Genomic DNA, 27,576 nt, shown 5'->3' on the forward strand with positions numbered 1-27,576 from the left:
GATCTTTTCAAACTTTACATGAAAATTAGCATTTTTATATTTCATCAAAAATCAATTTATGCAATCATTATATAACATTAAAAGACTACATTTTGAAGGGATTTTGATAGTAAATAAATCCACAAATATAGAAATGAAATTATAAATTTGAGCAAATTTGAAAAAACTGTTTAATAGCAATAGTTAGTGCCTCAACAAAAGGCCAAAGGTCAGTTGTTTCTTTGCCATTAGTACATTTTAGCAGAATGTATACGACTTTGATTGACAGCCCTAAGACCCTCTTCTTGGCTCTGATTGTTTGCTTTTGGTGGGGACAAATTGGGAGAGATGCATTTCTTCAGATGGCAATAGTAGCTCAGGAAGGAAGTGGAGGAGCCTGATCTTTTCACAGATTATCTGCCTCACACTGTCATGACAAGGTGGCAGTTTTAACAAATATGTAAAAGAAAAAAAAAAAAAAAGAAACATATTTTTGGAAAAGTTACATACTGTAGCTTTGAAGAAAAAAAGAAGTAAAATTTACCAATAATACCCAACTATGCCCGCTAAAATGAAATATAAATGAATATTTAAAGCATCTGATGGAGTTCAATCATTTCTAATTAAGCCGAAGTTACAGGATCCCATTTTTGCACACCATCAGCCACTGAATACAGAAACAGATTTGATGTTGCTGAAATGTGCTATTAAAATAGACTTGAATGATTGATTGATTTGCTTGGGAACAAAAAACATGTCTAAGTTTATTATGTTTAAAATGGCACTACGTTCGAATCCTTTTTTGTAATTAAGTCTGGCTTTGCACAAATAAAGTTATGCAGCACATTAAAGCTATACAGTGAATAAAATGTTTTATTTTCCTTTCTCTGAGTTACATTTTGGAAATTACAAATTGAACCACACATTAAAAAAAAAAGCTAAGCACTGACAGTCCTCCAGGCTGAAATTTTCTGAGGTGATGCTTCAATAAACAGACCACAAGAAGTTTTAGCTATCATGACAGCTGATCAATTCGCTCTCCATGTTCAGTTCAAACCTTGTGCTGGCAAATAACACCTGACTCAGAAAGCAAACAAGTACACTATCACAATCTATATCTAGAAATTAACTAATGCTGTCTAAACACGTCTTTGCTCCACCAAATACAAATACAAATACTCAGTTCATTGAAGGAATCATAAAAAGTGCTTTATGACATTACCGCATGTGGGAATTTTCTCATCCACATCCTAGTTGGGTCTTATACTCTGGACTCCCAGGACTTTACTGCATCATGTGTAAACAAAGACAATCACAGGCTGTTTGTAAGCGAGCATCTGCTTGAATGCTGAATCCGGTAATAACCATGTGAAAAGAGAAGGTGTTCACGATGATCTGATATGAGCAGTCTTTAAAAACTCCAACAAAGTCTGAAGAGACATTTGAGAGGTGAGGTGAGTCATGATGCTCTCGGTTTTAGTTCTGCTCCTCAGCGCCTCTTGTCCTGCCTTAGCCTGGATTGTAAGTAGTCTGTATTTCTTTGACGTCCTCATGGCATAATTTGTGGTTATTCTAATAAATGTAAATTTCAAATTCATTTTTAGCCAGTGCAAGACTGGGAGTCTGGAAATGTGACAACTTCTGTGGATTCATCTGGTCAGTGCATCTGCCATGTTTTCCTCCCTGACACCACCTTCCCCGCAGACCGTGTTGAGCATATGCAGCAAGTCAGCAAAGATCTGATCCTAGAGGTGGAAATCCAGAAGAATAAGGTATGTGGAATAGGATGAAGAATAAAAACTAGAAACATGCAATATGATTAAATCATGTTATAGCTGCTCTTGTCTTTTTCAGATGATGAAGTACATGGGCAAACTGGTCATTTATCTTGAAGAACTGAAGCAGCTGGAGGCAAGATTGGTCATCCTGGAAAGCAGTCCCGATGATTACATCAAACTAGATTTTGAGATGCTCAGGATTGAACTCAGAGAGTTTGAGATGCTGGTGTCTCAGCTAAAAGACTCACTCAACTCTTCTTCACCCCTGTTCAACAGTCTGTACATTGAGGTAAAACACAAATTATACAAATCTTCTTAGATTCTCAGGATACATAAATACTGAATCCTTTAGCATCTCACAAATAAATCTACAAAAGTATTGGACATTGGATTACAACCAGCAACCTTTGTAATGAAATACAACTCCTCTCAAGACTTGACACCCTTTGGTAGCGTTCCTTCCCACATGTAACTGTAGTTTTCTTATTGTTCTGTCTCTAGATTCACAACATGACGCTCCTGGTGAACCAGCTGGAGACTTATGACAAGAGCAACCTGGAAGTGATCCGACATCAATTTGCCAAGCTGCAGATGAAACTAGAGGAGTGTCAGAAGGACCAAGACATAATCAAACCAGATATCGGTAAGAGGGCTGCTTAACATGATCAATAACAATTTGCACTTCAACAGCTAAAAATGCATCTTTGTAAATAATAACATTATTGATTCAGAAAACATCCATTATATTGCTATTATATGTATCGAGATATATTTTAGCCACTCATTTCCGTTAGTTTTGACAGTTATTGCTTGCAGCTCATAAAAAAACAAGTTTCAAATTAAAACATTATGTAAAGTATAATCAAATTTTAAAAAAAATTTAATGCAGTGTCCAGCAGGAGAGAAAGAGATCAAGGTCATTGCTGAGGAGACTGGCAGTTCTCAAAGTGTAGATTCAAAGTTAATTAAGTTGAATGGAAGGAAAACTGTGTGTAAAAAGTTTACAAAGAGCAGGGACAATTACTGTCTGCTTTTATAGCAGCCTGGACAATCCTTAGGTCTCATCATTGTCATTTCCATGCCATGGCACATGAAGCAGAAGAGATAATCATTAATGAAAGAGTTTTTCTTGTGTGTCCTACATTTTTCATTAGTGCAATTCTGTTAAAACCTCCATTCATAGTGGTTCTACTGCAAATTTAAATATTCTTAGAATTTTCTTTTTTACTGTAACAGTAATGATCAAATATAACACTACTTGATTTTCTGAAATAAACATTTTTTTATATTCTAATTTACTGAGATGGAGCAGCATACAGCAATGCCAACATTCTTTGTGTTTTTGGTTTTTTTTCTCAGGAAGCTGCAATCACACGGGAATCTTAAGCTTCAGCAATCCATTGGTTGTGCAGTTCAATGCCCATCTCAGTTCAGGTTATGTGTACGGTGGCTGGGGGAAAGACTCCAAGCCCATTCGAGGTAATGAGAACTTGCACTTCTACGGCGCGTACACCAGCCCTGGAGGTGTCTATGACTTTTATTTTTACTCCAACTATGAAAATTTGCTCTTGAGGAAGAACTTCAGACACGTTGACCTTCCAAATGATTGGGTGGGTGTTGGCAACAATTACATAGTGCACAGTAATTCAATTTATTACCAGCACAACAGCCCTTTCAGCATGACCAAATTTAATCTGACCTCTTCCAAGTATGACTACAGAGTAATTTCTGACGCAAGCACAAGTTTCTCTTATGCTTACTCGGCCAGTCAGAACCTGGACTTTGCAGCTGATGAAACAGGATTGTGGGTAATGTATGCTTCGAATGAGAACAAGGGGAAAATTGTCATTGCTAAAATAAATGAGAACTCTTTTGGCATTGAGAATACGTGGCATACTGGTGTATACAAACAGTCAGCTGGCAACGCTTTCATGGTGTGTGGAGAGATGTATGCCACCAGGTCGGTGGATATCAACACTGAGGAGATCTTCTACGCTTACGACACCAAGACCAAGCAAGAGAGAAACCTCAGCATCCAATTCAAGAAGTTCCAGGATTCATACACCAATCTGGACTACAACCCCTCTGATCAGAAGCTCTACATGTATAACAATGGCTATTATGTGTCATACAATGTGAAATTTAACAAAGAATGATTCAACATGGGTTCGATCCTTGTATTGTGATTGATATGAGTGATCTGCAGCCACTTTTAGTCCTTAGATCCCTATAAAACCTTTATAGATTTCCCCCTGCCATTTCCTGAATAAATCAAACTGAAGCATCCACATTTTGTCAGTTGTGTTCTGTATGTTATATTTGTCATCTGTTGCACGGAAAAGGAGACCCTTTTAGGTTTTTTCCAACTGTACAAATCAAGAATTAGTCAATTATTTTCTTTAGATTTAACTGAAATTAATCCAAAATGACAACATTTATATTTGCACTTTGCTAAAGATAATTTATTTTACTAAGAGCATATTAAACAAAAACACAAATAGCATTTTTATTAGATCTTTCAAATAAAAAAATAAAGATTAAACATTAGATTAGCTTATTAGACAATAAATAATAAATCTAATAATGTATTAAATGTGCACATAACAAAAAATGTTTTTTTTTAATAGAGTACAATCTCATCTGTGACACACTGATGAAAAATTAAATAGATACAAATTTCTCATCATTGACACATTAAAAACAAATCAAGATGAAATTCTTGTGTTTCTTGCTACCTTTCCCAATTAACCTCTAGAAAAGACTAATTTTCTTTTAAAATGTGCACAATGTGGCTGGTGAGGTGAAGCAGGTCAATATGACAGAAATTAGGGGGTATGTTTTATACCACAGGTAATATTGCAACTATTTAGATCCAAAATGCATGAAACATGATAATCAAATCAGAGATTTCCAATGAAACAGTCTGTCTAATGTGATAAATGCATTGAAAAATATCTCTCTTGTTGATAATCTGCTGTGGTTGTTGTTTCTCAAGTAAATTCAGAAGTGATAAATGTCTGTTTTTGTTTAATTAAAGGGAAAAGTCCTCATATGACACAAAAATAATTGCAGGACTCATTTAAGATTGAGCATCCTTGTATTTTTGTGGATAAGGTTGCAGGATCAGATTTCTGAGTCATGCTGCTGTGCCTAACCCCCTTCTGTAAACCTGCCCTCCCCTAGGATGCATGTGTGGTTGGGGGTGACTCCTCTTTGTGCTGTTAGTTGGAGCCTGACTCCCTCTGGTACTGAGCACCGATGCTGATATTTAAGTAGGATGGGGGGGGGAGTAAATCCCATCTTTAAAATCCACAGCAGAGAAAAGCCAAACATGGCAATTATTATTTCAAGTTAGCGGCGGGATTATAGGGTGAACACTGAACTCCATTGTTACAATAAATCAGAGCTGAAATGGTCTCTTCGGTCTATACACTCAAACAGCGCTGTCTCTTTAAATCTTTCACCATCTATGATGAGTGGGGGGAAGTGAGTGCCTTGTGTGAAATGGTACCGTTAAATGACATCATGCTCAGCCAATCAGCAACCTCGGCTGAGCTCCCTCCTCCTCTCCTGCTCAGCAGGATGAGTATGTTCCTCCTGATGATGATCCGGGTCGCTTCTGGTGCTGATGCTGCTGTTGGGTCGCAGAGTCCAGGCCATGCTTACATTACGGTAGGTACAGTCTGTCTTATATCTGCATGCACACTTGTCTTCTGTTGTTTTAGTGTAATTATAGATGATGATACATTGCTAGCTCACTGGCTGTAGAAGTCCAGGTTGAGGGGATGATGGATACTGATGGAGGACACTTAAGATGGCTTTTTGTATTCCCTTATGTCGCTGAATATGTTCTGCTCTGATGACAGAGACTGAATGTCTGCATGTGAGATGCCAGTGGCTGACATTATTTCAGAGTGCTCTTTTAGCTGTAGCCCACAATGCCATGCAGAGTGCCTTACAAAGGTATTTCTGGCACTTTGTCACATTTTGTTACATCTACAAGATTTAATAGATTTTAAGGTGACTAAAACCTAGCTGTGAAAATTTGTGAAGTGTATGCCTTTCATGTTTTGCAAATGAAAATGTGGGGTGCAAATTTGTTCAGACCCTCTTAGTAAATACTTTGTGGAATCAAGTTTTACAAAAGTTTAATCTCTAACTCTTTTGGTGTATGTTTCTATTAGTTTAGAACATTCAGAGACTAAATTCTTTTGTCATTGATTTACAAAATAGCTCATGTTTAAAAAGTCTGGATGGATAGCATCTGTAAATATAAATTTTCTTCTTACATACTCTCAATTTCATTCAGGTCTGGACTTTGACTAGGCTGCTGGGTTTAGATTAAATTTGTTTAGATATAAACCAATCTATCTTTGGTCATATATTTAGTGTTTCCTGCTGGGAGATTAACATTTTATATAATACCCTTAAAGTACTCTGAGATTTGTTATTGTATCATGAAAAATATATGAAAATTTAAATATATGAATATTGTGGCAAGGCAGTGTATGAAAGAGATCTCATGCGTGATCTATTTCAAATGACTTGTGGATTACTGTGACTAGAAATTTACATGGCTATGATATGGCTCACATAGACCTACCTGTATTTGTTGCATACTGTTAGATTGATGTGTAAGACACGCATTAAAAATTTCACAATGCTGATCTTACCCTAATCCATGTACATGTGTAATTTCTCTCTGTCTTTACATTTGCTCTTCTTTTTCTTTCTCGTCGTCCAAAATAGAAGACACGTGCCTATTTTCACTTCCTGTTCTGCTTGAGATGTTAACCGTTTGTTTCCACTGGCTCAGATGATCATGCCTTGCAACACAGACCCGAGCCCTGATTTCTCTTGGGGCAAAAACACACAGAACACGGTGACAGCAGAGAGAGATGTTTCCTATTGCTGATAAGAAGACGCAGGAGCAAAGGTGATGGCCAGTTTATGGTGATTGAATACTCTGTAAAGGCATAACTTCTCTATTATATTTCACTTACAGTCACGACACAGTCATTTTCAGTTTGGGTTTAATTACATAGGTTGTTTATGTCTTAATGTGTCTGCACCAACATCCAACTATCTGTGCTGTGAACAGGCCCATCTGGACCTGGAGAGACCCAGAAGAATCCCAGAAATGGCAAAGAGAGATTACCTGGTGGAAGCTGCCAAGCAGATCCGAATGGCTTTGGACAGCGAGGTCAATGAAGACTACGAGGCGGCCTTCAGTTACTACAAGAATGGAGTGGACTTACTGCTAAATGGAGTTCAGTGTGAGTAGACGGCATGAATCATTCAACCGGGGATAGGAATAGCCGGGTTTTCACAAGGCCAGCATGTGACAGTGACATAAAAAAGAGCAGGAAGTAAGAAGGCAAATGCTAAGCACAGGTTCATTTGCTGGTTAAGCTTTTTTCCCCACAGAGTAAGATTTAGGATCCACAGAGCTACAGGATTTTTTTTTTATTGGTAACACAACATTGTGCTTCTTCAATAGTGGATCCAAACAAAGATAGGAGGGAGGCTGTGAAGAGGAAGACAACCCAGTATCTGAAGCGAGCTGAAGAAATCTTTATAACCCATCTGCAGGATAACCTAGGAAAAGGAGGCACTCATTTAGGGGTAAGTTAACCATCTATAGTAGCTTATCAACAAAGAACTTGATGATAAACTGCAGACGCTCGGGTACTGCAAATAACTGCAGTACCTCTGTGTCTCATATTTCTTTAAAGCATAATGTTTGAAAACTTTACTTTATCACATTTAATTAAGGAATCTAAAACCCTTTACCTAAATAGATTAAGCTAAGGGGAGCTGCAGACAGTCGTAGACATATTTTGATCTGTGCAATATCCATCATCCATCCATTTTCTGTACATCCTTATCCCTAGTAGGGTCGGGAGGGGTGCTGGTGCCTATCTCCATCGAACGTTTCAGGCGAGAGGCGGGGTACACCCACAGGTCGCCAGTCTGTCTTAGGGCAACACAGATACAGACAGGACAAACAACCATGCACACACACACCCACACTCACACCTAGGAAGAATTTAGGACCAATTTACCGGACAGTCATGTTTTTGGACTGTGGGAGGAAATGTGTGCAATATCATAACAGAAAATACACAGAATAAATCAAAATTAGGAAAGGCAAAATTATTTGTATAGCCTCATTCATTTACATGGTAATTGAAAGTGCAAAGCTATTTCAATCACATGTTTTTTTGCATTTAATCAAACATTTCCATTGTCCAATGGAAGGCATTTCTGTCTTATCTGTGGGTTTGATTTCCAGGGCTACAGCAGTTTGAGATTTCGCCCTATCCGACACCTGAGTTCTCCCGTAGAGGATCTGGAAATGTGTAAAGTGGTGGGAGTCAGCGATAAGGTAGGTACATACCTCACTGTAAACCATTACAATGAAATTGTTTATTTAAATACTGTGATGTAGCTTTACAATTTTGATTGACACCCCAGGTTAATATGTGCAAAATAAAACAGAAATTATATTTAAGTACATTTTGGGGGGAAACAACTCGCATTAAATAATTATCTGTTTATAAAATCACTGGCTCCCCATGACTGGCACTCCTGCTAATTAACAACAGGACAGAAGACGTTTGTTTGTGCATTTACTGAAACTTGTCTTTCGATTTAACTGTGTCTTGGACACTGATCTGCTAAAATACTACCTGAAAATCCCCTTTTGAGTGTTCTGGTAAAGGCCACTAGATTTCTTTTATTTAGAACTGTGTGGTGCTTTAGAGAGTCCTTGGAGCCATTTTGTGCAACAAGGATACCAGAGCCTTTGGAATAGTAATAGGCCCACAGCATCAAAGATACTCCAGTATACTTAACAGTGACAATGAAGGACCATCCTTTGTTTCACATCAGACCCACCTAAAGTGATTATAACTGAAAAGCCCAATTCTGCTCTCATCTCACCATATAAAAGCAAACCTTTACCGTTAAAGCATAAAGGTTTGCAGAATTTTCTTTTTTTAAATCTGCCCAACTTGAATTGAAAGTTCTCTTGTTTTTCCCATTTTAAGAGTAATAGAGTAAGCATGGTCACTGTATTGGTAGGAATTATTCAATAAATGAAGCCCCACTAATTTTGGAACAGTTATTATTCAATACAGAAATGAAAAGTCACGTCTTTTCCACAGGGCCAAAAACTCTGAAGGGGAGCTGTAGCTTGACATAATGAAGTTTTAAATTATCCACTGCATTTTACCGTGATTCAAGAAAAAAATATACAGTGACAAAATATACATTGTCACTTCTAATTGAACTCAATTAGAAGGTGTGTCCAAACGTTTGGTCTGTATATTGCAATAATTTACCTGCTTTTCCATGTAAGCTTGAGAATTTTGTATTTTCATTTCAAAGGTCCTGATTGTGCAAAGCATGGTCAACAAAGAGACATTTGTTGTAAAGGTAAGGATGCTCTACAGAATTAAAAGCCGATAAATGATCATATCCACTTCAATATGCTACATAAAACCTACATATTCATTTCCTAGCATCTTTCCGCTGACTATTGGACATAATGAGAGGTTTTTACCTGGCAGCAGGCCTGTTCCTGTAATCAAAGTAGTCGATGGAAACTGTCTGCATCCTTTCTCCATCATCATTTCTCAGCATTAATCTGCCTGAGAGCTCTCATGATTTTAGACAGTGAAGTGCATCTTAAATTTCAGCTAAAGTAACATTTACAGTGCCCTACAAAAGTATTAATACCTTTGTCATTTTCCTTATTGTTATACAACCAAAAACTTCAGAGTATTTCATTGATGTTTCATGTGACAGGTGACCACAAAGCTGTGCATAATTATTAGGTGAAAGGAAAATAACACATGGTTTCAACTTTCTTTACAATTATTGATCTTTAAAGTGTCACCTAACATTTGTATTGAACCTCTTTACGCTCATTCCCCTTTAGTGCAACCAATTGCCTTCAAAGGTAACTTAAATATTAAAAAGACTCTGCCTATGTGCAATTTAAACTCAGTAGAACAACAGCTGTTCTGTGAAGACTTCAGCGGTAAAGTCAGAAACAAAGTCCAATGTGGAATCTGTGGCAAAAGTTGAAAACTGATGTTCACTTTTAAACTTTTTGTTGATAAAACAAATAAAAACCATGTTTCACAACTATGCACTATCTTGTATCATCCACTATTCCAATACAGCACATTGAACTCTGTGGTTGTAATGTAACACAATGTGAAACTCAAGTGGTTTTAATACCTTGAAAAGACGCTGGTGTCAGACACTTCCAAAGTTATGAGCCAGAACGTATCTCAGAGTAATTCTCTAAATAAATCATTACGTGTGTGCTTTCACAGAGCCTAGTCAAATCGAGCTGGGAGAGCAGAGACCAAACAACCATTATTCCTCAAGGTGTGCCCTATATGGTGAAGCTGCTTCGGTATTATGTCAGTGAGGATGCTGTGTACCTGCATCTGGAGCATGTCAAGGGTAAAGTGGCTACATCTGGCCCTATATTTCTTACAAGAAACATCAAAAACATAAAGGAAAACTTTCTGTCTTTTCCTAGGTGGGAGGCTATTCTCCAAATTGCACAAACTTAGAAGTGAGAAAGCCAGGGAACACCCGGACCAATGCTTCACCTCTGGGCAGCACAACGTCACGCTGAAGACAAGCCACACCTCACCTGCAATCAGCAGAGACTACCAGCACAACAGCAGGACCACGGCAGCGATTTCACATAAACTGACCGACGAGAGTCCGGACACCGACTTCCCAAACTCATGGGACGAGACTCAGCAGCGACTGGAAAGCTGCGGGACTCACTCCTACATAGAGGAGACCGGTTGTCTCCAGAAAACCCGATCGGCCGCGTCATTTTACACCAAGCTGGATCAGATGACGCTGCTCTCCGGCCTCACGAGAACACAGGTCAACACCCACATCCATCCACCAGCCCCTAGTTTGTGTTTGCATTCCAACGAAGCTCAGGAAAAGCCAGCTCTTCCTCTCTCTTGTGCCCGTGTCAGCCAAGCTCTTGATGTCATGTCAGAACTCCATAAAAAGAAGGCCGGGATGGGACTCATAGAGTGCAGTACAAACTTCGAGGCAGCCTGGAAAGCTGCAGACCCAGCACACAGCTATAACAAAACCAACCTCTATGCAGTGACTGGCAATAATTTGCAAAGAGCAACACCTCAGACAAATCAGATCTCACTTAAAAGAACAGAACCTCCTAAAAGTCAAAAAGACGCTTTGAGTTCCTCTCCTGCAATTCTGCATCTCCCTCTCCATTGCCAAACCCAAATCCGTGGCAGGGCATCATGGGAAACTAATGGTTCTCATCAGGGATCTATTCTTGCTGAAAGTTCTGAAGATATAAATGCAGAGTCTAAGGAAGAAAGCAGTCCCGTTGTAGAAGAAAGAAATGGAATGATAGTCATCAGGAGTACGGACAGAGCAGTATTTTCTGACCATGCAGACACAACCATCATCTCTGAAAGTTCATGTGATTTTTCTGCTTCTCTTTTCCACGGAAGCCTTAATACAGAAGTGAAGTCATCAGGAGTATGTCAAAAAAGAGAAAATTGTCCCAGAGGTGAAAAACAGGGTATAGAAGTGGCGTGTGAGGTAGTGAGTCCTGGAGGGAGGAACCTCAAAGCAGAATCATATGTAAGCTGGTTCTCTCCCGACCCATTGGGAGCCACATCCCACTGCGACAGAATGAACATGGAGGGATCAGAGAGGCATGAAGAAGACCAGATCATTGAGGTGGACGGCTGGTGTCACCTGCCGCGCTTTCCTGCCAAGACCTCCAGGCCTACAGAGAAGGCCTTGCAGAGCTACTGGGGGCTTCCAGAAGGAGAGGTGCGTGTGTGGGGGGCGCAAATTCTGTTGGCCCTGGAGAGTCTGCACGAGCAAGGCATCTTGTGTCGGGATCTCAACCCGAGGAACATTTTGCTCACCAGCAACGGTGAGACCAACAAGTCTTCACACCCCTGTCAAATGACCAGGTTTAAGAGATGTAAAAAATGAGACCAAGATAAATTATTTCAGAACTTTCCCTAACTTTAATGTGACCTTTGACATGTGCAACACAATTGAAAAGCAAACTCTGTGCATAATATTTTTTGGTTAAGCCCGTGTTAATTCTTTTATTTGCCCACTCTTGTTTACAAAACATCTTAAACTCACACCAGCCTTGAATATCTTGCAACAGACATTAAATCAGAAACCGGTTTGATCTCTGGTGGGGACATTGCAAAACTTTAATCTCCAGTTCTTGTTTTTTTCAATTAAATTCTTACTATTATAGGATACATTAAACAATGAAAACATTTCTGAGAAGTAATCACCCGAGTCTCACTGTTTGCATCCTAATAATGAGGCGTTATAACAGGGGTGCGTAAACTTGAATGTCAGCTTCAAGTCTGCACAAAATGAAATGTGAAGATTAACTAAGTGACATGTTTTCACAGGAAAGGTGTGTTTGACGTTTTTCAGCCAGTGGAGTGAGGTTCAGTCAGAGATTAGCTCCAAAGCCATGGAGCAGATGTACTGTGCTCCAGGTAAACACACGTCACCTCAAGCTCCCGTCTCCTTAGTTTACCCTGCCATCTAGTGGCAACTAGCCGGTAGTACTGGAGTTTTCTGAAGGAATGTTAAACGTGAACATAACTAAACCCAGCTCAATGTGCATTCCCAGAAATCGGAGGAGTGTCGAGGATTACAGAGGCTTGTGACTGGTGGAGTCTCGGGGCTTTGCTCTTTGAACTTCTAACAGCAATGGTGAGATGAACACAATAAAATTAGTGAAACTGGTTTCCGTAGCAGTTCCAAATGTCGTGATGAAGCTAAAGATCTTTCCTGCTCCTCCAGCCTCTTTGGCAGCTCCATCCAGCGGGAATCCATTCCCACACCCAGCTGCTCATCCCCGACCACCTAAGTGCTGCAGCTGCATCCCTGCTCACTGAGGTTAGAGTTCACAATGCCTTACAAAAGTATTCACATCCCACCACAAACATTGATCTGTTTTTTTGGGACTATAACACAGAGAAGTAGATTCCTGCTTTGAACATTTAGGGACTTAAATATTTGATCATTTTTTCAGTAATTTTAAAGTCTTTCCATAGATTCAGATCTGGATTTGACTAGACCATTCCAACATAAATATGCTTTCATCAAAACCATTTTTAAGTCTGATGTTTGGTGTTGTTGGCTGCCCCAATTCAAAATGCTGCACCACCTCTGCTGTTATCTTCAACCTTCCAGCTCAGAGTTTAAGTTTAAACTACATGAACAGTTTTGTAAGGTTCTACAAAAAAAAGGAGTGCAACTGAATCTTTTTTTTTTTCTATAGCTACTTCAGTTCGATGCAGGTTATCGCTTGGGTTCTGGAGGTGGAGGAGTAAGCGACATCAAATGCCACCCCTTCTTCAGCGGTGTCTCCTGGAAAGCTCTGTCCTGCTAGCAGACCTCCCATCATTTGTGCCATACTGGACTTTAAAACAAACAGATCAGCTGGATTGAAACATCCTGCAATTTTACAGGAGCTTCCCAAAGAAAAGGTTAAACAAAGGTTGGGGATACCCAGTGCCTTGCAAAAGTATTCATACCACTTGACTTTTGTCACATTACAAACATCATTTCACAGGAATTTTAGGTGGGAGAGTGACACAAAGTAGCACAGTTTCCCAAAAAATTACAATATTTTAATCTTTGAATATGAAGTGCACTGATGTTTATCTCCCTGAAGTGAATACTTATAACCGCCTTTATTCTATAAACATATGAAAAATAGGCTTTGATCAAAACTTGGAGTACCTGGGACTAGTCTTCCAAGAGCTACTATCAGGAAACTTTTCACACCAATCACCAAATAAGAAAAAAAAAAACCTAAATCAAAATATTTAATTTCCTCATCAACATGCCATTTAGCTCTGCACAGGTTTGGTGTCAAAGCATGTGTGACGGAGGAGACATCACGAGCCGGGACTTAGTTATGAGTCAGTGTCAGCATGCGATCCTACACACAAACATATACACAATCGCTAACTTACTTTTTGTTCCAGCTCAAACTGACGCGGTTCGTCGTGGGCGCACACGCTGCGTTCCTGCTTCAGTTAACATATCCAACCTAACCTGTTATTTTCAGCTTCAAACTTTTTGCCGGTTCTATTTTCAAGCAGGGTTGTTTCTGGGAGGGAGTCACATGATGGCGTAGTGATGTCATTAGAACGTACTGAATGTTTTCTATTAAATTGAGTATTGCATTTTTGATCGCAAGTTTATTTATTTGTATTTTGTTCTTTTTTCCCTTTGGTATTTGTTACTTTGTATACCTTAAGGGCTTACCTGAGTTATAAGTATTTTTGTTTTTGCTTATTTGGTGTTTCTGTGGCTTTAAAAGCAGAGCTCTGCGGCAGGAGTCAGTCTGTGGCTAGACTCCTGACAAGTTATCTTGAAGGTGGTAGACTCTTGCATTGAAGTCATTCTTGTTTGTCCAACCCCGTCACGGTATGTATTAGATTCAGGTGTGTTGGAGAAAGGATTTATCTCAAATATGCCGCGTAGTAATTATCAAGGACTGGACTTGGTGTTCCTGATTTGAAGCACTCCCTTGTGGTTCTGAATCAATTTACTGTTTTTTTGCTGAAAGGTGAACATTTGCACCAATCTGAAATATTTTACACCTCTAATAAGTTTTCTTCCAGAATTATTCTGTGTTTAGCGCCATCAATCTTTCCATCAACTCTGACCAGTTTTTCAATCCAAGAGAAAGAAAAGCATCACCACAGCATGATGCTGACACCACCATAAGGGGAAAAAATATCTTCTACTGGCCACATTTCTGTTAAACACTTATCTGTGTTGATTTTTCTCATGTATATTAATTTATGGTTTTAATGTGGGAAAATGTGGAAAAATCTGATTCTTTTCCAAGGCACTGTGTTCCATAAATAAAGGCACAGATTTGCTTTTCTCCCATGGGAACTCAGAAGTGTTTTAATGCAATTTTGATAATTAGGTTTTACATATCTTCATAATCGCCATGCATGTGAATAAAGTCCCTTTTAAATCAAAATTGTGTATGGATTTTAATTGAAAATAGCAGGAAAATTTTTCTATTTTTTTGAAAATAGCAGGAAAATTTTTGTGCAAGGGAAGATTGCTTCCCTTTATCTTGCTTCCCAAGATAAAGGGAAGCAATCTATCCCTTTATCTTGGGATAGATTGCTTTATCCCAAGATAAAGCAATCTATATATATATACTTGCTTCAAAAGAAATAACAAAAAAATAACTGAAATTGAAATGCTAATATCCACATTAAGAGCTGAGGAGGAAAGCAGCCAAAACATTGATTCCAGTTTTACAAACTTATCAATTTGTTCAGTTTTTCTTTTCCAAATATTTGTCAATCACTATTTTCCAACCTATAACCAGCTTAAGTAATAATGTTTCTTTTAGGAAGTGATTTGTTAAACTTAGCGATTACAGATTTGATTTTGCTTAAAGCTACAATCATGGCACATCAAATGGTAATATTCATGTTTTGAGCTGCACATTTTCTTTTCGAAAATAACTATAATCAGCAAAGGGGGACCTATCTGGAAACACTTGCAAAAACCTACGAACTGTCAGAGCTTCTCAAATGAGTTAAAGTCTGAGCAATATTGGAGGAACTGACACCATTCTAAAGCATGATACCTAACTTTTCTTTTTTTTTTTTTCTCTTTTGTTATTTGTAGTTCATGTCCACAGATTAAACATTTAACAACTATCCACAAAAATCTTCTAACAGAAAACCAGCAGTGGGGTAATGAAGTTTTTATTGTTTAAAACTTTCCTTTTCTCTTAAATAGTCTATGTCACACAGCAAAAAGAGAATTTCATGAACTAGATGGCATAAAACCTCTGAGGATTCCTTCACTTTGGAGATTTTTAAAACATAGTGTTCCTTGTTTTCTAGCCCAATATGTGCTCATTGTTCATGTCTCAACCACAATAATAAAATTCTATGCAGTTGTATCGTTACTTGCCGGTCATCTCACAACAACTGGATTTTTATTAAATTCTGTGTAGAAAATGACATTTGGTGAACAAGTTATAGAATATTTCTTTTTGCTTCTTTGATCAAGAGACCAGCACCTGAGACCACAGAGCCCAGTGCCAACCCTTGCAGCCCAGCTGGTCTTACAAATGTCCATTCACAATTGAACTTTTCAAAACAAACCTTTTTTTCCCCTAGTTAACCAAGACAATACATTAACTGCAGTAATGGTAAAGTTTCATTTTTTTAGGTGTGTACAGTCGCTGTTTGTGTGGGGTTGGTTTAATGGGCCCAGAGTTGACAGAGGCTCACATATCGAGGAGGAGCACCCTGGGGTCCTCCACCACGGACTTGATCTTACGCAGGAAAGTGACGGCCTCTCTTCCATCAATGAGACGATGATCGTACGTCAAAGCGACATACATCATGGGACGGATCTCCACCTATGCAAAAGAAAACATACATTTTGGAGTCTTTTATTCAGTTCTGTCAATAAAGAAATAAGAAATTTTAGTTTTAAATGGGTACCACTGGAATTAGATGCAAACAAAGACTGGTTACTGATTTTTTTTTTTAATCTGACAAAAGACAGATTTCTGAAATCTGTCTGATTCTAAAATTCAGATTTCGCCTCAGGAACCATAAATATTAAACTAGTTTTTGAAGATTTTGAAAAATCTAATTTGTTTTACTTCATCCCATTTTAATCATATCTAATTGTGTAAATTTCAGCTAAATGGATCAAACTCAAACCACTCAAAATCAAAAATAACAGTTACAATACAACAAATTTTCAGGTTTCATGAAGATGTTATAGTCTATCGCCACCATTTTAATACGTTAATATAGAAATAAAAAGGCTTAATTTTATACGTATATTCCTCACTTAAAGTGCAAAACTTTAGTAACATTTAGGTGTGAAATAAATGTAAAAATATAACTAATTGTTTGGGGTTGTGCAGTTCATAAGTATTTTGCCATTATTATAAAGCATAGAAATTGTGACCGCACACTTCACAATGTAAGTTCAGCATCCAACAATTTGTTTTTAGAATCTTATTTTATCATGAGTCAGAAAACCTGGCCTGGACTGTTATACAATTTTGCATGAGAGAGCTATAACTATTTTATAATTTTGGTTGTAATAGTGAAACACTTTGGTCAACTGATGCTTTTAAATATGCTATATAAATACATTTGAGACTGACTAATATAGTTATCACAACTTTCACCCATGTTATCGCACAATAAGGTGCAACCCTACTGGAAACAGCGGTCCCTGTGTTTGATGAGAACCTAAACCTCAGCTCTGACCTCACCAAAAACCTCAACATTCCCTATTCCAATTGTCCTTAGTTATTCTGTCATGCACCCAATTGTCACAAAATTTTTTATAAAATATTTCATTTTATTATTTGAAGTCTTGCAAATTGGGTTAAACTGAATTTGGAATTTTTTTTAACATTTAATCAAGTCTGCTCAGCTTGTGATTTTTAGAGAAGCTGGGACACTGGGTTTAATGACTGATTTTTATTGTAAACATTTGTTACTTTATTCTGTTTCAAAAAGACAGCCTGTTTACTTTGAGCACTGCTGCCACCTAGTGACAGGAAGCTTGTTTATCATTCTGACATGAATAAAAACAACTACTGGAGAAAAAAACAATTCTTGTTCCAATTTGAGAAGTACAGCCTCATGAACATGATCAACAGAATTAGATAAAACAGAGAAACTTTGCTGTGATATAGTCAGCTTCTGTCACTTGCTAAAGCTCAGATTTAGTTTTTAAAATTAGTTAATTAAGGAAAACCTAAAAAGCCTCTGCAGACAATGCAATTTAAACCTTAGTTTTACTGAAAATGGCCAACTAACTCTTTGTCTCAGTAATGACTTCCACGGCAAGTTGAACGGCTGTTTGCATGACCTGCGTGTGGTGTGGCACATTTCTAGCAGTCGATCAAGTGTGAAATCAGCCAACTTTGCGGTGTATCTTTAAGAGGAATTTAAATACCAACCTTGCCACCCACTGCAACAGGCCTGTCAAAGATGCCATGCATGCCCAGAATAGCAGACTGAGGTGGGTTGATTATAGGTGTGCCAAACAAGGACCCAAACACGCCACCGTTGCTGATTGTGAAGGTGCCTCCATCCATGTCTTCAACAGCTAGTTCGTTTTTACGTGCCTGTGAATGTAGAATTACAAAAAAAAAATAAGAAATTAAGTAAAACATAAATGCAGAAAACTGCTTAATAATGAAGTGATACGAAATCGTACCTTTTCTCCCAACAAATTGATTGCTTTCTCAATATCAGCAAAGTTCATTTCCTCCACATTTCGTATTACAGGAACCACCAATCCCTGACAAATAAATATAGTACACCTTTACTTCTGAAGCAGGTATTTTAATACAATAAACTTCACTTCTCTTACCTTTGGTGTTGCTACTGCAACACTGATGTCAACATAGTCCCTGTACACGATCTCTTTGGTTGTGTCATCAATCACTGGAAACACAAGTAACATGAATGTTACACAAATCTCTTGTCCAGGATAAAATTACAAGTTCTCGCTTCATTTCCATCAAGGTAAAGCTGTTTTCTTGTAAACCACTCGCTCTCACATGCAAGTCAAAAGTTGTGGGTAATCAACGCCGCAGGCCATTATAGATCTTTAAAAGGCAGCAACACGTCCCACCCTAGTTTCATTGTGGTCTATCTAAATAGGTCAGGGTATTCTAGGGGAAGAAAATAAGTTAGGAGTTGGTTTTGAGGTTGGGCAATGAAACTTAAATCTTTTTCTTCACCACACACACACTTGGCCCGCCTCGAGACCAAACGTGCAAAGAGAGCGAAACATCCACCACAAAGTTAAGGTTTCCTAGTCTTGAAAGGTTTAATTCTGTACCCGCATTGACAGCCGGTTGATCAACTAGAGCATAGGCGGCAGCCTTCACAAACGCAGACATGAAGCCCAGCTTGATGTTGTGTTTTTTCAGAAAAGCATCTTTGTAAGCCTTCCTCATCTCGCTGATGTTACTGCGGAAATAAAGCAGAAGTCACAGTGAAACACGGCGTTAAGACAACGATGAAGCCTGAAAAGGAACGGAGTCTTCGCAAATATGTAAATAAAAGTGGGAATGAAATCTTGAAAAGTATAAATGTTCACGTAAAGATTTTACATGTGAAGATAAAAGTGCATCTGAAAATATATTACATAAAAAAGTTATTTTATTTAAATAATTCAATTCAAAAAGTGTAACTATGTAACTGGATTACTGTATTAGTTCTTGTAAACAGAAATGTTACATTCTGGCCAAGTTATGCCAAAATGGAAAGTTAAGTGTAAGGAAAACAATGTGATATTTCCACAGTTTGTGATTATTTGTAGAGACCTAAGTCTAGGGGAAGATGAGCAATACTAGACCCAACAATTTAGATGAGCTAAAACCTACAATCCTTCCTTAAGTTGCCTCTCTACCATGCCTCAATAAAGCAGAAGGAAAGAATCAGTGCATAAACCGCAGAGGATATGAACTTACTTTCAACAGGTTGACATTTCTGAATTAAAAGTCCTAATTTTTAATTGGTAATAGGAAATATTTCTAAATTTTACATTACATTTACCCGATAATCAAAAAATAACAGCAGTAAATGCATAGAATACAGCTGAAACCAGAAGTTTACATAAACCTCATAATTTTTTTTTTTTTTACAGCTTGAAGTTAAATCAGACCAAACTTGCATGGACTCTTTGTTTTAGGTCAGTTAGAATGACCAAAATTATTTATATTTGTTCAATGCCACAGTAGAGATTTTCCTCTGCATTTGGTAGGACTGCCTTTCAACTGCAATACTTGGGTCAAATGTTTTCAATTTCTCTCAACAAGTTTCTCATGATAGATTGCTGCAGTTTTAGCCCATTCCTCCTGACAACTGGAGGAACTGAGTCACGATTGAAGGCTGCTTCACTCCCACATGCATTTTCAGATTTACCCACAACTTCTCCATAGAACTGAGATCAGGACTTTGAGATGGCCACAACATATTTGATGTCCTTAAGCCATTTTTAGCAGTTTGGCCATTTTCCTTGGTTTATTGTCCATTTGGATAAATCATTTCCGCCCAAGATCTAACTTTCTGGGTGATGTTTTTAGATGTTGCTTCAATATTTCCACATAATGCCATCTATTTTATGAAGTGTGCCGGCATCTCCTACAGAGAAACGGCCCCACAAAATAATGCTGCCACTCCTATGCTTCACAACTGGGGTTACAAAAGTTTCATCAATATAACGATGGTTATTACGACCTAACAGTTTCATATTAATTTAATCATAATGATGGCTGGACTTTCCCATTATGTATATACCTTTATATAACTGAACAGATGAACGCAGCACATTCAGGAATCTGGAAATTGTACTTAAGAATGAACCAGACTGGTGAAGCTCCACAGTTCTCTTCCTTATTACTTGCTGATTCATTTTCTTTGACTTTCCCATCATATCAAGAAAGCAGTGTGTTCCAGGTGTGGCATTAGGAGTGAAATCGCTTTGGAGTCCTCTGGACCAGATGAAGAGCTATGCAAGTACAAACCATTTACCACTTCTGATTTTGATGACAAAATCTGACATATTCTCTCATCATTGTGGCATGTAGCTAATAGAAATAATTTAGGTAATTCTAAATAACCTAAAATAAGTAACTTTGGTCTGATTACAGTTCAGATGATGAGAAAAAAAAAAGCTGTATATCTTTATTCAGTTTGTGGAAACTTCTAGTTTCAATTCTATATGACCTTCTTTCTAATAAATCTAAATGAGGATGACTTATTCAAATTGATGATGTTAACTTTTACCCTAAATAATAATGAATGTTTAAAGCTCTTAAATAATTTGGCAATACATTTTAGTATTAAATCTGGACAAAGGATCTATTATTTTATAATGGTGCTGAAGAGAGTGAGGTATACAGCTATTGAAGTTATTCTACTAATTGTTTCTGTATTGCTCATTTTTCTCTTGTATCTCTCTTTTTAATTGTTTGTTTTCCTGTCTCTAACCCTGTTGTAGCTCTAGGGTTTCTCCGCTAACATAATTAGCCCCTCCCAAGACACAGACTCTCCGAGAAAGGAGAGAAGAAGCGATAAAAATCTTCACTTTCTAGAGCCTGTAAATCTTATTGGGCTGTCATAAAAGCCCATATCAGTGCAGGCAGCTCTTCCACTCAGAGCGCAGGTCTCTGTGGGCCTCTGCAGATGCTCCCGCCTCCTGTTCCGACCAGTTCCTTCGGCTCCAGATGAGCCCAGGACTGGGAAGTCTTCCTCCAGACCGTCAATGTCAATCCAATTAGGATACACAGAAAACCCTGAATAGCTGAAAGCCGACACCACACATTTGCGGGGAGAAAGAAATCCTCAAAGTGTCCTCTTCAGCACGGGGGGCAAGTGCAGACACTAACGCTTCCTTGTAAATTAATAAAACCTGTTTTAACAATTCTTATCTTCGTTTTAGATGAAATTATGACCAAATATTTACATTCCAGAGTTTAAGAGGATATTGGGTTTCAAAAAGCTTTTTTTATTGGGCAGATTCCAATCTATAACCATTTGTGGAAGTGTTGTTGTGCCTTTTAACAGGGGTGCATGCAAACGGCACTTAGACAGGAAGTCTGAATAAATACAAACTACCAAAAAGTAGATGTGCACAAAAACCAGGATGTGTGAATCTTTTAAGAATTAAAAGTTGACTTTTTCCAATCAGTACTCAGTCAGCAGCAGAGCGCATTTCACATATAATCCAAAATAGCTTTGAGGGTTTAATAATGTAGGTCAACTAATTGAGAATTTCCTACCTCATATCGACCTCATTAAACGTAGTCAACATAGCACAGGTGTTTTGAGCTTCCTTCAGCCTCTGGGCAATTCTTAATCTCATGCGGTTCATCTTAACCTACAAAAAGAAAGAAACCCAGCAGAAAACATATTTTATAGTAAACATCATTAACCTAAAAGATCTAAAATAAAATATCAATGTGCTCTTTACTCTGCTCTCTGTCCTTGCTGCTTTAGCTCCTCCCTCGGTGTGGGCTGCTGGCGCAGCTGGAGCAGCAGTTGGTTTGATGGCTGAAACTTCAAGACAGAAAAACAATGACATAGTCAACACCTCCAGACATGGACGGCAAAAAAGACGCTGACCAAAATTATGCAAAACAATTAGTTGTGTAAGCTGCAGGACACAAACGCAGATGTCAGGCAAATGAGTTCTCACATGACATGGACCGTCTGTCCAATGACAACTAACCTGGTTTGCTGTCCATAGCATGTGCTGGCACAGGTGGCACGGGGGGCATGGTGGTGGGAATGGGCCCCACGGCGGAGGGAGGAGGTGGGGGAGTTGGAGCAGCAGAAGGCGGTGGAGGGGCCGCAGCAGCTTTGGGAGATTCTGGAGCCTTAGCAGCCCCAGCTAAAGGGGCACAAAGAAAAAGTGAAGGCAGCTGCTATAAGGCGGTTTCTGCATGTTTCAAACAACAAAAAATATGCATATATATACATATATATATATATATAAAGAGTGCATTAAATTGAAACCGTTTTTTAAGATCAATATTTACATTTATGTCTTACAATAAATGTAATTTAGCACCCAAGTTACGTTAACTTGAGTAATACCTTAAGGCAGGGGTGTCAAAGTCAAATGGACAGAGGGCCAAATAAAAAATTTAGCTACAAGCCGAGGGCCGGACTGATCGAATGTTCATTGAATTTTTTTTAAATGATGCATATATTCTAGTGAACCTAATTGAACCTACTGAAAACCTAACAAATATATTCCAATATGATCAGATAAATAAAGCAATATTCTCTTATGGCTCTGTCAGTAATCTTTAATTTTCAACAGACACAACTGAAATATTTTTAAAATATAATTGGATTGAAATACAATAAAATAAAGTGCAAAAATCTATTAATCAAAAACAACACTTTCATCAAGGAGAAGTAACATGCAGTGAAAACAAATATTAAACTCAGTGTCCACCTTCCTTTTTGCCATTTTTGATGGGTATCTAAAAGTTAATTTTACAGTTTTGCTGACGACTGCTGTGCTAATAACCCTTCTAGACCGGACGTGTCGCCGGCGACACATCTAAATTTGCAGTACCGTAATTCCGCCACACGTAGCGCTAAGTGGAAAAATTCCAACGGTTTCTGAAACTTTCCAGCAAGTATCGGGTTAATACGGTAACTTCGCAGCTGCAGCTGCAGAGAGTGTAATTAATCCGGGGGGCACTCCTTTAATAGACCGTATATTTCGGCAATAACTTGGTGGATATTGAAAGTTCCGGTTGTTATGGATACATGGGTAAGTACATCGTCTCACAGAACATTTAAAGAACTACTTACAGTTCAAATAAGGAAGATATTTTTTTTCAGACGGGGTGCCGGCTTGCTGCGGTCTGGTTCTAATAAATCAAGATCATCCCAGGGGCCGTAAAAAATCTTCTCGCGGGCCGCATGTGGCCCGCGGGCCTTGACTCTGACATATGTGCCTTAAGGTGTATACCACTATGTCAATTTAATTGGTTTTCGGTTAAGTTTAAGACTCTTCGTACAATTCATAACAATTATGATATGGGCCGGTTCCAGGTTTCACTGAAGACCCTGGACTATACTATGAATATCTAATGGTGACCCAGGTTTTATTCCATCCTGTTTATTAAACACATAATCTTGAATGACAAAGAGGCTGGGGCTGGATTATATAATTGATGTTTTGATTTTTTTCCCCAAAAAATACTACTAATTATTTGCTTCAGAGATGGCATTTTAAATGTAATCTAAGAACAGGTACAAAAACAGATGTTTTTATTTTCTAAAAGTGAAATTTAATTTATAATTCTTTTGTAGGATCATAGACTCTTTATAAGCCTAGATTTTCATACCTCCTTTTTTAAGCTTGAAAAGTGGTGTTCCTCCTTCGACCTTCCCCCCATCTGGGACCAAAAGCTCTTGTATCACTCCAGCAGAAGGAGAGGGGACCTGCACTGATGTCTGAAAGGATGAAAATACTAAAAAAATTAAAACAAAAACCAAGGACAAAAATCCACTAATAGTGTAGGGCTACCTTAAACGATTATCATAATTGGTTAGTCAATTATGACAGTCAGTCTTGTCAACACATACATGGTACTCTGCTTTAACCCTGCGCCACTGCAGCACCATTAGATTAATTTTACATAATCCCATTTTAAGGGGGAAAAAAGCAGCAATTAATAATAAAACGAATAAAACTTAAAGACAAACTAAAAAAAATACATAAATGCAACTGCTATAAATTTTTTGGGATATATTACAGTGTCCATCACATTTTAAATAACGTGTGTTAACGGAAAACCTTTTTTTGGTCATTTCCACTTCAGTCAAATTGTATGACATTCAAACATGCCGAAAGGCTTTTTTCCTGCAATTTATAAATAACAAAAGAGCAGCTTTATATAATTTTCTCTTGTTTGATTTATCACTCCACATGTGTTTTAGTGCCCTCAGTGTTTAAAATGTTAAATGGTATGAAACTAATGCTCATGATCTTTGCCAAAAGTAAAATACAATTCTTTTTGAAGTTTTGCAAGACAAAAATGCTAGTAGAAGCCCTGATTTGGTTGCTATAAAACTGATGCTAGAATTCTTGAGTGTCAATACGTTTGGTCGGCAATTCATTACACATCCAAAACAGAACTTACAAAGTGAAGTACAAATTTGCAGATTTATAACATGACCTTAGAAATTCCAAAGGATCAAAAGTAAATTCATTTACTGGAAATTTACCTTATCTGTTTCGATTTCGCACACCACCTCATCCTCAGAGACAGAGTCTCCAACCGCTGTGGAACACATAACTTTGCATTAGTGTCCGATAACCTCTGAAAAGTGAGTAAAACCGTCTTATCAAAGGTGTTACCTTTCTCCCACCTTACATCCCCCTCTGTGACAGACTCTGCAAACGCAGGAGTATTGACTGTGATAACTTCATCTCCTAAGAAGTAAAGTCAAAAGGAAAAAGATTATCTTCATACATCAATCACTGCATTTTGTGTTCAGATAAGTTTAAAACTGGTGGACAAACAAATTGCATACTGTAAGCTACAGATGTCCTGAAGTACTGGACTTGGAAGACACTGGAACGGGGATTATATGGTCTGATGAGAAGCAAAAACAAGAATAAGTGTAGGCACAACTCTACATTTCTCATTTAAATAAAATATTAGAAATTTTCAAGTTACTTTGTAAATTGAGAGTCAGTGCTGAATGATCATTTGTCAATCTGACATAAAAATAGATTTAGGACTGCATGGTTAGCAGCCAAATATTACTCAATGAAATATTGCCAGCTCCAAGGCATATCTGTCATGTCAAACATGTTCATGACTTTGACAGTGCAGCCTTATTTTAGAGGGAGTATGTACTTACACATTGTTGTTTAGAGTTATAGGATGGCAAGCTGATAGAACTGAAAATAAATAGAAAAAGCATGTAAACGATATCTAACATACATGTGATCAGCCTATTGTTCAAGCAATAACAAAGCATACCTGCAGTGGCCCGACGAGCTAACACATTGTTTCCCTGCAAAAAAGATACAATCTAGTCAAAATAACATTTGACTTATACAATACTATGTCTGCATGCCGCAGCTTTAAAAAAATATATACAAATGTGCAAAACTGATTGCATTCATAAATCTTCCTCAGATGACTGAGGACTACACCTTACTGTGCAAGACAGGGATAGAAGTGAGGTGCTGCGGGTCAAAAGTCACTTTTGCAGGTTAACTTTGACCTTTGACACAATCGATATTATTACCATGTAAAAGGTTTTTCCACGTTTTTTCATATTAAATGTAAGGTTAATATGGAGAATATCAATAAGTGCAAAAGAATATTTAGGTTCGAACAATTGCATTAAATCCTGAGTATATGTCTGAAACTATTAACACACCGGCAGTAAGCCTGGACTGAAAGTGACGAGTTTAATGCCGCCGGTCACACTTACACATTAGTTGGAAAATTCCCCAAATATTTAAATAATTTGCGTTCACTCACAATATGACCTCAGCCTAATAACAGCTAAGTGCATTAGCCAACATTTGGGTATTTTTTAGCTTTGGATTGCTAGCATGTTCCACAGAGATGCGAGAGTATGATAAAACAACCTTACATGAACATTAAATAGCCAAGTCAAACATCTCCAGAGTTGATATCCACATATTAATGAGGTTTGCAGTATTGGTTTGTGCTGACAAGTGTCACCCTGTCCTTGGCTCGCAATGTTCCGGCCTAGCCGTGGCCTAAAGCGGGGGCAGCTAATGCTAGCACGAATAGAGCTGAGCGCACAGAAGTTGCGGTTTTTCCGTAGCCAGAAGCAAGCAGAGCTAAGAAGCAACCAAAGTTGGTAAATTTTGTACCTACCTGACGGATGGCAGAGAGGGAGCGGCCGAAATTCCTGGTGAGACACCGGGAATGGGATAACATGGTAGCTGTGTGACAGCAGCCTGTCAGCGGAAGAGGAACTCCGGTTACACCGATGAGACAGACTGGGCGCGGGCAAGAGTGGAGGAAGCTGTGTGGGATAAACCAAGTTCTCAGGCTGAAGGGGGGACAGGGCGAAAAGCTGACCATTTCCAAAAGAAATTGCAGTATGTTTAATACCTACAAATAATAATCAGCTAGTAATCTGTAAAATATTATTAGCTGATGGAAAAATAAATAAATAATAATTAGCCTATTGTTAAGTAACATTATAAAATTGTACATGTCACTGCTTCATTGCGTTGCACAAGTATTGAATTTAAATTGAAACGGAAAATACCTTTTCGTATTTTCCGAGTTTTGTATTTTAAGAGTTATTAAATGTTGTCATAACTCATATCATCCAAATAGCTTCAAAGAGTTGTTGATGGTGATTCAGTGGGCAATAATTATCTGCAGTAGCAGTCAGTCTGACAACTAGAGGCCTCTGACTGAAGACTTGGTGACATGACATGTTAACTGATCCATATCAGACAATAGCAGAGACAGTATTCCACAGTAACATGTTCTCAATTATACCATCAGCTGTAGGCAATCACTCATAGACCACTTCATTTGTTTTTGCCATCCTTTTGGCTGCATGATTGCCCGGCAGGGAGAGGCTGGAGTAGAAGAGATGATCTTTGCTTGCTATGAACAACAGAAGACATGATTTGAACTTCCTCTATTTCTTTGTCTCTTCAGTCCTGCTTGGCATCCATGAACCTCCTTCATGGGTGCCTTCATTGTGTCCCATTGCAGGCATTATTTAAGCTTTTGAGGTGCTAATCGGGTAATCACAGTTACAATATCTTGTTGCCAAGATTAAGCATCATTACAACTGTCCAAAAGTAAAAGAGTAAGAGCAATAATCTTGCTAGCTGCATGACAACCAAAACCAAGCAAAAATTATGAACAGAAGTTTACAAAAACAACAAATCAGAACTAAAGTTGTGGAGTATGTTACCACCATGAGTGGTACAATCAATTGTGTTACCTCCCATTTAACTTTTTTTTTTTTTTTTTTTTAATTGCAACATACTGCTACAAACATAAAAAAAATAGATTCCATGGGATAGATTAACATAAAGCACTGCTTAATTGTGAAGGATTACACATAGCAAGTGTGTAAAGATTATTTTTCACAATACAGTTGACTTAAATAGCAAAATACTTTTTTAAAAACTAAAAATTTGCTGAATTGATTGTGAAATA

The 27,576-nt window shown here is 38.0% G+C and overlaps 3 protein-coding genes across 3 annotated transcripts; 2 read left to right on the plus strand and 1 right to left on the minus strand.

Moving 5' to 3' along the window:
• The first annotated feature begins 1,421 nt into the window (after positions 1-1,421).
• On the plus strand, positions 1,422-4,043 carry olfm4.2 (olfactomedin 4, tandem duplicate 2). The gene is made up of 5 exons (XM_044143840.1): positions 1,422-1,500; positions 1,584-1,751; positions 1,834-2,046; positions 2,259-2,400; positions 3,117-4,043. The coding sequence occupies exons 1-5, from the start codon at positions 1,441-1,443 to the stop codon at positions 3,911-3,913; spliced, it is 1,380 nt and encodes a 459-aa protein (XP_043999775.1). The 5' UTR covers positions 1,422-1,440; the 3' UTR covers positions 3,914-4,043.
• A 1,275-nt stretch (positions 4,044-5,318) lies between these two features.
• On the plus strand, positions 5,319-15,484 carry rps6kl1 (ribosomal protein S6 kinase-like 1). Its single transcript, XM_044143841.1, has 12 exons — positions 5,319-5,429; positions 6,574-6,693; positions 6,859-7,033; positions 7,258-7,382; positions 8,053-8,145; positions 9,150-9,197; positions 10,106-10,238; positions 10,318-11,721; positions 12,227-12,316; positions 12,454-12,536; positions 12,627-12,722; positions 13,108-15,484. Exons 3-12 carry the CDS (start codon positions 6,898-6,900, stop codon positions 13,216-13,218), a joined length of 2,319 nt encoding a protein of 772 aa, XP_043999776.1. The 5' UTR covers positions 5,319-5,429; positions 6,574-6,693; positions 6,859-6,897; the 3' UTR covers positions 13,219-15,484.
• dlst (dihydrolipoamide S-succinyltransferase) lies at positions 14,827-26,414 on the minus strand. Its single transcript, XM_044143843.1, has 15 exons — positions 26,263-26,414; positions 25,387-25,420; positions 25,265-25,304; positions 24,932-24,993; positions 24,756-24,830; positions 24,623-24,678; positions 23,740-23,848; positions 22,101-22,262; positions 21,843-21,928; positions 21,652-21,749; positions 18,705-18,835; positions 18,231-18,304; positions 18,075-18,158; positions 17,815-17,982; positions 14,827-16,242 (listed from the first exon to the last, which is right to left on the minus strand). Exons 1-15 carry the CDS (start codon positions 26,323-26,325, stop codon positions 16,108-16,110), a joined length of 1,377 nt encoding a protein of 458 aa, XP_043999778.1. The 5' UTR covers positions 26,326-26,414; the 3' UTR covers positions 14,827-16,107.
• Between the last annotated feature and the right edge of the window lie 1,162 nt (positions 26,415-27,576).

This window comes from Gambusia affinis, linkage group LG16 (genome assembly GCF_019740435.1).
Source record: "Gambusia affinis linkage group LG16, SWU_Gaff_1.0, whole genome shotgun sequence".
Classification (NCBI taxonomy): Eukaryota; Metazoa; Chordata; class Actinopteri; order Cyprinodontiformes; family Poeciliidae; genus Gambusia; species Gambusia affinis.